General features: G+C 37.1%; 1 protein-coding gene across 3 annotated transcripts in view; it reads left to right on the top strand.

The window, feature by feature from the left end:
- Window positions 1-9,033, top strand: part of PER2 (period circadian regulator 2) — a 48,207-nt gene extending 39,174 nt beyond the window's left edge. For all 3 annotated transcript variants that reach the window (XM_035888832.1, XM_035888831.1, XM_035888833.1), the window contains 4 exons: window positions 2,663-2,849; window positions 3,386-3,578; window positions 5,343-5,493; window positions 6,564-9,033. In XM_035888832.1, the coding sequence (XP_035744725.1) occupies window positions 2,663-2,849; window positions 3,386-3,578; window positions 5,343-5,493; window positions 6,564-6,713 (681 nt within the window). In that variant the 3' untranslated portion in view covers window positions 6,714-9,033. The remainder of the gene's footprint in view (window positions 1-2,662; window positions 2,850-3,385; window positions 3,579-5,342; window positions 5,494-6,563) is intronic.
- Window positions 9,034-11,330: the final 2,297 nt, after the last annotated feature.

Raw genomic sequence — 11,330 nt, forward strand, 5'->3', positions numbered from 1 at the left:
GAGCTAATGAATTTGTATGGAAGAAGAAAACAATTTCTAAGTGGTCTGAAATAAGCTGATTTAAAATAAAATCCTATATTTGTTTACAAACAAGCAACCAAAATAAAGGAGGAATGAATTATTACTTGCAGGCCATAACTTTTTTTTTTCTTATTTGGTGCACTAAAACTATGCTGAGCTATTTTGTACCTTCTGGGTTTTTTTTATTTCCTGACTCATTGAAATTTGACAAATCAGTTTAACAAGTAACCTTACAGAAACTTCAGATAGAGTAATGTGTCCATAAAGGTTTCTATGACAGAAATATGTAGACTAATACTCGTGTTTTCTAAAGGTACCATGGAGTATCTTTGTAAATGCTAAGTCACTGGTGGGATGGAGTTGCAACCTAAACCTTTTAGACTGGCTCCTTCCTCCCTCTTGTTCTTCTTGTTCTGTGGTTTGTAACTGGTCTCTGCATCTAATGGTGCAGTTACAAAGTAGAACTCAGATTCCCTGCTGATAAAAGGAAAGCAGGCATTGGAAGGGGTGGCTCTTACTTTTAGGCATGTCTGAGATCTAAACTACTGTAAGTAATCAGTAAAAAGCATTGTTAGTGTTGATGCTAGAAGCTGATAAGATGACTTTCACTGTGCAGTGAGTCATAAGCATGTATCTACTTTAGAAGTTATAAAGGAGGAGGAAGGAAAAACTTCTGAAAATGTTTGTTCTTCACACTGTGGGGAACATTTAGACCTCCACATTAAACTATTCTCCCTTATTAGTTTCCAGATGATTTATTTTACCTAATATTCTTGATATTACCATGAGCCAGCAGGGTGCCCTTGTTGCCAAGAAGGCCAATGGTATCCTGGGGTGCATTAAGAGGAGTGTGGCCAGCAGGTCGAGGGAGGTTCTCTTCCCCCTCTACTCTGCCCTGGTGAGACCCCACCTGGAGTACTGTGTCCAGTTCTGGGCTCCCCAGTTCAAGAAGGGTGAGGAACTCCTAGAAAGAGTCCAGAGGAGAACAACTAGGATGATAAAGGGACTGGAGCACCTCCCCTACGAGGAAAGGCTGAGAGAGTTGGGCTTGTTCAGCCTGAAGAAGAGAAGATTGAGAGGGGACTTCATCAACACATACAAATATCTTAAGGGTGGATGTCAGGAGGACAGAGCCAGACTCTTTACAGTGGTGCCCAACGACAGGACAAGGGACAATGGTCACAAACTGAGACATAAGAGGTTTCAGTTGAACATGAGGAAGAACTTCTTTACTCTGAGGGTGACAAAGCACTGGAACAGGCTGCCCAGGGGGGTTGTGGAGTCTCCTTCTCTGGAGATATTCAAAGCCTGCCTGGATGAAGTTCTGTGTAACATGCTCTAGGAGAACCTGCTTTAGCAGGGGGGTTGGACTGGATGATCTCCTGAGGTCCCTTCCAACCCTTGCCGTTCTGTGATATTGATCCTTAAGGGGGGAAAATTGAGGGAGAATAGAGTGAAATGAATTCTGTTATATTTATGTTTCTCTAGAGGAACTTCCAAAATTAATTGATACAGTGCAACAACTTGACAAATCCTTACATGCTTGTTATTCGTGATCTTGAGAACAAATAAATTGGGTTTTCATTTAAATTCTCTTATCATACTGATTGTGCAAATGCCACTTATGGAGAACTGTTCAGGGATATATACATCCAATGCCATATTTGGACTAATATATGCTGTACACTGTATAACATAGCTGAATTCTTATCCCGTCAAGGACTTCTGACTTGTGCTGTGGTATAGCAGTGCATCTGTGACAGTCTGTAACTTTCATCATGCTCTGAGATGCCTCTGCTGGATTAAGGGAAGCTCGGTAACAAAATCTAATAGTGACCATTTTGCTGGCAAATGCTTCTGAATTGCCTCAAACTGTCAGTTCCTATTATTTAGAAACCTGCAAAATCTAACTTTCTGTAATTTCCTCATCACTTACTGGACAATGAGGAAAATACAGGCGTTTGTTCAGGAATGTGTTAAGGATAAAGCTAGTACTTTCCATTATTATGTATTTTGCTAAGTTTTGTCAACCTTAATTTCTAGTATTCAATCTTCAATCTAACTTGCTGTGAGGTTTTGCTTACATTAGAAATTAGCATAGTTAATGCTCTTTCCTTTAAAAACATACAAATAAATTATCTTCCCTAGGAAGCTTGCATCTGGGAACACCTTCATGCACTTCGTCATGCACTGAGTAGTAGTAAGAGATGGACTGTTGATGCAAGTCTCCTTGAGGTAGATTATAGTAGGAGCAACTGCTAGTATGTCTTAGGTGGCTTGGGTAAATTCTGACTTGTCCAGGATGGTAGGGGCTATCAAAACTGAATAGCAAGTGCTTTCCTTATTTCCTCACTAAACTATATATTTTTTTATTTAAAAAAAAAAAAAAAAAAGAAATTGAACTGAAATCTCAATCTTGCTGAAGGACCACTGGTCTGAGTATCAGTCAACTTCATTATTCCTCAGTTGGTCTTGGCATATGTTATTGGTGGTTGTCTGTCTCTGAATAACTGTGTAAACATATTATATTATAAAGTGAAATGGATTAATATTGTAAATGAGTAGTAATGAAATGGCCTTGTTTTCTGGTTTTGGGTTTGGTTTTTAATTTTTTTTCCTCCCCTCCCTTTCTTGTCACTAGGCTGAATCTCCGATGGATGCTCAAAATAGTGATGCACTCTCCATGTCTAGTGTCCTGCTTGACATTTTACTTCAAGAAGATGCGTGTTCAGGCACTGGTTCAGCTTCTTCGGGGAGTGGTGTGTCTGCAGCTGCTGAGTCTCTGGGGTCTGGATCCAATGGCTGTGGCATGTCAGGGAGTAGAACAGGTAACACTGGCAGTGAGTGCTCTCTTAGCATTTAGAAGAGTTGGAGTGCGAGGTATTACAAACACCACTTGAACATCAGGTGCTTTATGTAACAGTTTTTATTGTCTTTAATCCTCCTTGCATAGTTTATTCTTGATTTCTTTTTTATTACATAACAAAGTTTTTCTGTTGTGCTTGTTTTTCAGTATAGAACCTTTTAAGTGTGTGTAGAATAGCCATTAAGATATTATGTAGGTGTGACAGAAGAATGAAGAAAGAATGAGAATGAGTTGTCCTTCATGTTTAACTTCAGAGTTTTTAATTTAAGTAAGCTAATTATTGTGTTGAAATTTAATGGAGACTTAACTTGAGAATTTGCATTTTAAAAATATTAATGCAGTTACTTAGGGGAGGAAGTTCCCTCTGTTTAAAAAATGAAATAAAATTGTGGTTGTGCTTATAATTTCAGTTCTCTTTAATCCTTTCTATTTTCAAAAGCATTCAGACAATCTATGTATCTGACAATTTATAATGAAACTTGAAATTTCTTTTTAAAGGTAGTAGTGAAACTAGTCATACCAGCAAATACTTCGGGAGTATTGATTCCTCAGAAAATCATCATAAAACCAAAATGAAGGCAGAAATGGAAGAAAGTGAGCACTTCATTAAATATGTCCTTCAGGATCCTATATGGCTTTTGATGGCAAATACAGATGACACTGTTATGATGACTTACCAGATACCTTCACGGTAATACCAATGTTGTAGTCCTTCATGAACTGTATGTATGTTGGAGGGAGCAGGGTGTACCAAAGAAAAGATAAATATGAATCCCTCTCTTAATAGAAGTAAATTGGTTTCAGTGTTTAGCTCAGTGTCCAGAAGAATTCTTGCTTCCTTTATATCTTTTGTACGCTACAAAAGAAGTTCTCAAAAAGTAAAAACTATTTTATTAGGCTTACCTGCATTTTTAGATTAATTACCTGAGTTGAAATTAACTGTGTGTATTTATTGAAGCTGTTTTATAGTTAGTGATTTGTAACTACTTTCTTAGAAATCCTTGTAGTCTGATTAATAGATCCTGGCAAAAACGCTTAGATCTAATGATGATCTGTACCATGGAAAATCTGTACCTCCTGTCTGTTGTCCTTGAGATGCCACAGCCAGTGGCATGTTGCTTACTCTGCCTTGTGAGTTTTTTTTCCTGGGTTGTTAACTTCCACATGTTCATTCTTCTCCATAAATTCCCATTCAAATAAGACAAGGAAGTAGAAGGTAAAAATCATGAAAGTTTCTACTAGAAAAAACTTCGTGGTAAAAAAAAAAAAAAAAATCACACCACAAGAAAACCCCATCAAAAAACAAACAAACAAAAAACCACCCTGAAACCAAAAAAACACCAAACAAAAACCCCCCAAACCTCCCTACTTCAATAGCAAAGAGTAGGTATAGGGGGTGGGGGCCGACAAGTCTGCAGATTTTTTTTTTTTTTAATCTTCATGTTTATATTTCTTGGGAGTAGTGAATGGTATTTTGAAAGGAGTAGGAAGTTTCAGTAAAAACAAGCCTTTTGAAAGGGAAAGAAAACAAGCTTTCAAAATACAGCAGCACAGGGATGATGGGGGAAAAATAGAGAACACATAGTAAGAACTTTACAACTTTTCCCTAGTTTTAAAAATACCTTGGCATTTCTCAGTTTTTGTAGCCTGAAGGGTTGACAACTATAGATGTAGACCGTACAGTAGACTGTAAGAGTAGCAAAGCCTGCCAAAGAGAACATAGTCTAAAACGACATTGTGGTAAGAGTTAAGCTCACTGTCAGAGTGCGATGCCCAAGAAGAGAAGCATAAAGCCAACCTGTTCTTGGGTATGCTGTAAGGAACAGAAATAGCACTGAGTTTCTTGGAACTTGCTTTCTATTGTCATCTTCTATAGAGGTTAGTAGCTTGCAAATATTTGGTATCGTGCGGGGTTTTTTTGTTTTGGTTTTTAAGTTGCTGAATCAAAATGGGGCATTGTGGGGAGAGAAAACTTTGGCTGCTGAAATAGAGCAGTGTTTTCTAAGTCTTTCCCTCTCAGTCCTGAAGTTTAAGCCATTCTTGATGACCTTCTTAAACATATCTTTCTTCTGCTTTAGTATCTCATATGTACATCTGGTGTGTTTTGCGTTGCCTTCCCAGTGAAGGGGAACTCGGAACTTACTGCAGCAGCAGCAGAGGGAAACTGGAGTTCTTGGTGGTTTCACCAGTGGGTGCTGCCTGAATAGCTCTATAAACCCTGTTTTTGCTGATGGGGTTTGAAAAGACAATGAGCCAGCAGAGTTGTGTTAGTTGTCTGCAAATGCAGAAAGCTGCTGAAATAACCACACTTAATTTTCTTCCAATATAAGATTTGTAAGCTTAAGATTCCAGAACAAAAATACTCTAAAAATGTTAGTGTTTGACTGTGTAACCCTATATAGGCATAAAGCCCAGAAACTGTTGAACCTCAATTTCTAAATACATTTTATTTTAGAGATTTGGAAACAGTTTTAAAAGAAGATAAGCAGAAATTAAAGCAAATGCAGAAACTACAGCCAAAATTTACAGAAGAACAAAAAAGAGAGCTTATTGAAGTCCATCCATGGATCCAGCAAGGTGGACTGCCAAAAACGGTTGCTAATTCTGTAAGTTTAAATGCGTTGGTTACTTTTGCATGTATAAATGCTTAAATTATTAGCTGACTATGTTAGACTCTTCCATTCCTCTTGCAATGAAAACTTGGTCAATTATGCAGGCAAAAAAGTTAATTCAGACTTCCATGCAGTGGTTTCTGGCTTGATTTAATTTACAATCATTTCCAATGGGGAAGTCAAAGTAGTGGTGAATACAGGATAAGAAATTTCTTTCTGATTTCTAAATGTCTGTGTATCCATTTGAAATCCTTTATCAATGCAGCCAGAAACTTCACTACGTAAAAAAAAAACCCAAAACAACTGTTTTGTGTGCAGAAATTTATGCCCATTGCCTTCTAGAGAGTACAAAATTAATGGGAGTACACTGTCCCTTTTTTCTATCAGACCTCACATGGTATCATCTCTTATCTCGATTCTGTAAGTGGCTTAATGGCTTGAAAAGCAAAAAAAAACCCCAAAACCCAAACCCAAAAATAAAACAAAGCATCCTTGCAGTTTTATTTGTTGTCTGCATGTTTAACTTATTCTCACATAAATATCTGATTGTATTCTCTTTTCCCTAAGTTTTTCATCATTTGTAGCTTTTTTGTGCATAAGTTATCAAATACAGAGGCTCTCTTTGCCCATGAGTATTTCAAAAGTCAGCGTTAACAGAACTGCAGTGGAATCGTAATCCTTGTGTTACTGCAGCATTAATACTATAGCATCCAACTTGTGTAAGTTCACAGCTGCTTCAGTCTCTTAAGCCCTGCAACTGACATGAACATGCTACTGCAGGGTTAGCAATCAAATGGAGGAAAAGGTGATTGGAAGTGCATGTAAAATGTCAGCATTGTAAATGATCTATGACATAACTGCTTCCAGTAGAGTTCTCAAGTACTTGTATTGATTTACCACATGTTATAGAATAATTTTGTGGGATAGTAGAATATGTCTGGTAGTTGCAGCACAGATGTAAGTGTTCCCCTGGAATCAGGGGCTACATGCAAATGGACTGTTTGGAAAAGCTTTTTTTTTCTTTGATGAGTGATTTTTATTTTTTATTTTTTTTTTCTTTTTAGGAATGTATTTTTTGTGAGGACAATATACAGAGCAATTTTTATACATCATATGATGAAGAAATCAATGAAATGGACCTTAATGAAATGATTGAAGACAGTGGGGAAAACAACTTGGTTTCCCTGAGTCAAGTCAGTGAAGAACAAACATAGCCTTTGAGCCTGTTGTTTTCAAAGCTGCTTCAAAACTACAGTGATGATTCCTAAAGGTTTTAAACTTGTATCCAGCAAGATGAATCCAGTTCATAAAAACAAATGTGTTTGTTCTTGCTCTAGAAGAGTCATTTGTGAATGAATCTCTTTTTAAATGGTGGCAATCTCTTCCCAGTAAGGACATTGTTGAAGATGGTATAGCTTTTCTTTAAAAAAGAAAGACTCATATTTTGCACTTACATGCCTCAAATATTTCTTTATAAACTATAGAAACTTTCATTGATGCCTACTGTTTTTTGTAGAGTGGGTTAACAAGTACTGAAAATCCCCTTACGTACATACAGTTCTTCAAATCTCATTTTGGTAATGATTCAGCATTATAAATTGTTCTAGCAATTTCGCTTAGTGGCTCTTTACCGTTGTTCTTAATATTTGAAGTGGTCCAGCATAGTAGAAGAAATAACCTTCAAGCAAATCAGTTCACACTTGCCCTTCTCATACCGGTTGATCCCATCCTCTTTGTTTCCTATAGTTTTGAATGTAGAAACATTTTGTGTCTAAGAGAAATGTTGAACTAATTTTGAAAGATGGTCTTGGGTGAAAATACTACCTGAATGTGTAAGAAAGTATAGACAAGTGCTGACAACTTTGTAGCCTTTTATTGAAATGGATGCTGTAATTTTATGAACTGTTTATTACCGTGAAGCATCATTTCTGAGAATTTATTTATACACAAGAAATCTTTATGTGTAAAGATTTTTAAAAACTAAGACCACAAAGGATGACTGCGTATGCTCCAGTGACTGTTAGACGAAGTTTGGTATAACTTTAACCTTTATTTCTGATTCGTTCTGTCAAGAACAGGGTGGTTTGTTTTGGGTTTTTTTTCAGGCCATCAGTTTTTCCTGTGTGGCTAAACAAACATCAAACTTGTATGTGGCAAGAGAAGATTAGATTAGATATTTCTTGTCATTTGAAGATGGTTCTTACAAAAAAGAAGTGATTTTGAGAATAGTGTTGACTTTCACTGTATTTGAATTGCATAATCTAAAACTTAGTGTGACTGGAATCCTTTGCTGTCAAGGATTTAATTTTAATGCCTCTGAGATTGTAATGACTTGAATACGTGTGCTTTTATGTTCTTGTACTGTTTATACATGTTGGCTGTGGGAAGAGAACACAGAAGAGCAACTTTAATATATTGGTTAGTTAAAGGACATTTAGTTGCAGTATTGCTAGGTGTCAACTGTAGGTCTTGGGGTGAAAAACATGGAGAAATTCATTTAACTTTGATATGTTTGTCTTAAAATATTTTTCATGTAAAGAATTTCTTTTTTTATTAGGATAACATTTCTATTCACTGAAATCTAAGGTTATTTTCATTCTATAAAAATACTTCTCTTTGTCTACAAAGAGGATGTGATGTTAGATCTGACACCACCAAAAACATGCAGAAGTGACTGGTATTTGCTTAGTGGAAGAAATAATTTGTGTAAAGTAATTATTAATTGGACAGTGTCATGAGGAAATTTACATTGGAGACAGGTTCTGCAGATAGCAGAGTGTCTGAACTTGTGAAACAAGTAGAATCACAATTTAAAAAGTAAGTATCTTAAATGTAGTGTGAAGCACTACCCAGCAAGATCTGATTCCTGTCTTTAATAGTTTAGCAAAGTCAAACTTAGATACATGTAAATATAAACTGAATGAGAAATTTTAAAATGTTGGTGTTCAAGTCCGATGTATTAAATGTTTTAATCATAAATGGAACAGTGCAGCTATACCAACATTAAATATATTCCATTTTTACATGCAAACACAAATAGTTCTAATTGGACCAGGGTTTGGGAAAAATAAAAGCTTTATATAAAGGAGTGCATCATAATTATACAAATTATTTTCAGGGACTTCTCAACCACTTTGAACTTCTTTGCTTTAGCATGCTTTTTTCCTGTTTTTTTTAATTTGTGGTTTTTTGTTTTTTTTTTTTTTCAATGACCATCTTGTAACCATAACTTAGTGAAAGGAAGAGAAAAGTATATTTAGAGCATTTTGTGGATGTGCTTACTTATGGACTTAATCTTGCATCCTTAAAGTGTTTGCATTTACAGGGTGGTATTAAAATATTTTCCTGTAACTTTAAATCTACATGCCTCCATTTATAGATAAGATTCTGAAGCTGTAATTTTTCCAAACTGTTGTAAGATGATTTATTTGTGATGACACTTTGTCAACATGTCAACGATGTTTTCTGTACACTGTGCAATATATTTTTGGTTTTGCCACTTGTGACTAATTTTTATGACTTTGCTTTTTAGAAAACTGGTAAATAAAATAGATATATTTTTAGTTGCCTTTTTGTTCCTTGAGCCGTCTACTCCATGTAAGAAGCAAAAATACATGCATTACTGATAGTATGTGAATTGGTATTTCAAACTGAAGAACTTGCAAGCTATGAAGGTAGTTGTGGCTTACTGTCCTGAAGTAACGCTGTTGCCAGCTTGCCTGACCTGTAAGTTTAGTGGTCAAATGGAAGATTGAATCTTTAGACTGACTAGTTTTTCTGAAAACATGTACAAATTTACTATCTGGAAGAGTGTATGCAGCTGGGTTCTCTGTGTTTGCTGTTCAAAATCACCAGAAGACATTGTCCTTTTTGCTTTGTTTAATGTTGGCTATAGATGCCTTTTTTCCTGCAGCCCTCTGATTTTACACTGGTAGCTTAGGGGTAGGGAATTCCAGTTATGCCTCTTTAATTTGCTTTGTACAGTGATTATTAGTCTTCTGTCGTGGTGTGAAGTGTCATGTCTTCTGAAGATTGCCAAAGCTTGTCATGGTAGTGTACTTTCCTGTTTTATGCTCTGATGAGTGGAGAAAGTGGGGAGGCTTGAAGATTTCTATTTTCTGGCTTTGAGCAGTGATGTAGTTTAGTGAGTGTGGGGTGCTGCTTTGGACCAACCCTCCAGTTTAGGAGGTGCTTGGGTTATGAGACCATTAGAGACTATTAGGTCTTTTTTTTTTTTTTTTTTTCCCCCCCATGACTGCATTTTGAGAGGTTTGTGGCTTTTTAAAGCAGAACAAGTTAGTGCAAACCCTAGTTTGATCATGAGGGACCCAGATATTTCTGTAAGCTGAAAAATCAAGGTGTTTCTGTACCACAAAACGGCTCGCCACATGGGTGAATTGCCTTCACACCAAGGGTAGAATTGTAGTGTTGTGTGCTCTGTTGCTGAGACATGCATTTTAAAGCATGCTTGTTCAACACGTCATCCAAGTCCCTTTGAAGTCTTCTGAAGTGACCCTATAATAAATGAGCAGTTCTGTGTATGTGAACTCTGAAAATACTGTCATCCTAATAGCGCTTTGGCTCCTTGCTTAGCTAAACATGCAGAGAAGAGATGTATTGATGAAGCAATTTACAGAACTACAAATCTGAATGTCATGCACACATACAGAGTATCTGTGCAACTCAGTAGAGAAGGTATTGTGCTAGCATTTGGATGTGAGTTTTGATAACTGATGTATAATGTTGGGAGAACTGAAGTGCTGCTGGTGCAGTAAATTGCCAGGTAATGTTTCACAGTTATTTCTGTTTCTGGTAATTTTTTGCAGTTGTAACTCTAATAAGAGTACATGTCAAATGTGGCTTCAGGTATTCGTGTGGTCCTCCTTGATGTGCTCTCAAAGGTAATGGCTTGCTTTACGCTGCAGAGTTGGGAACAGTCTTTTCAGTCAGAGAGTTTCTCCCACCTCGGTAGCCCCTAGGCGTCACTGGTGTCCTGTGATTACATTTGGCACTTTTGCCACCCCTATTTTTCCTCTATTGAGTTTCTTATATTTTGGGGCTATTAAGTTTGCTATGACATTATTTGGTTTGTAAAGGGCAAAATCTGTGGCTTGAATTTCAAATAAGATGATGAAAAAAAATCATAATGAATGTTGACCCAATGATAGTGAATGCAAATATAAACTTTCTGCTTGGAAAAGGGAAACTGACTACTGAAAAGCATCAGGTTTTAGTCCATTTAACAGCTGTCATGAATTTGGAGAAAAAGAAATGCTCTCCTTCCTGAGAATTAAGATCCTTGATTATTCTTTTGTCTCTATCAAGGGTGGAAAGAACCTAATGCATTGATAAGCCTCTGACTCTCCATGATATTTGAAAAGTCATGGCAGTCAGGTGAAGTCCCTGGTGACTGGAAAAAGGGAAACATTGTGCCCATTTTCAAAAAGAGTAGAGAGGAAGACCCTGGGAACTACCGACCTGTCAGCCTCACCTCTGTGCCTGGGAAGATCATGGAACAGATCCTCCTAGAAGCTATGCTAAGGCACATGGAGGCCAGGGAGATAATTTGAGATAGCCAGCATGGCTTCACCAGGGGCAAGTCCTGCCTGACGAACCTAGTGGCTTTCTATGATGGTGTGACAACAACGGTGGACAAAGGAAAACCAATGAATGTCATCTATCTGGACTTCTGCAAAGCCTTTGACACGGTCCCCCACAACATCCTTCTCTCTAAATTGGAGAGCTATGGATTTGATGGGGTGGACTGTTCGGTGGATAAGGAACTGGCTGGATGGTCGCATCCCGAGGGTAGTGGTCAACGGCTCAATGTC

The sequence above is a fragment of the Egretta garzetta genome, unplaced genomic scaffold (genome assembly GCF_000687185.1).
Source record: "Egretta garzetta isolate BGI_Z169 unplaced genomic scaffold, ASM68718v1 scaffold161, whole genome shotgun sequence".
NCBI lineage: Eukaryota > Metazoa > Chordata > Aves > Pelecaniformes > Ardeidae > Egretta > Egretta garzetta.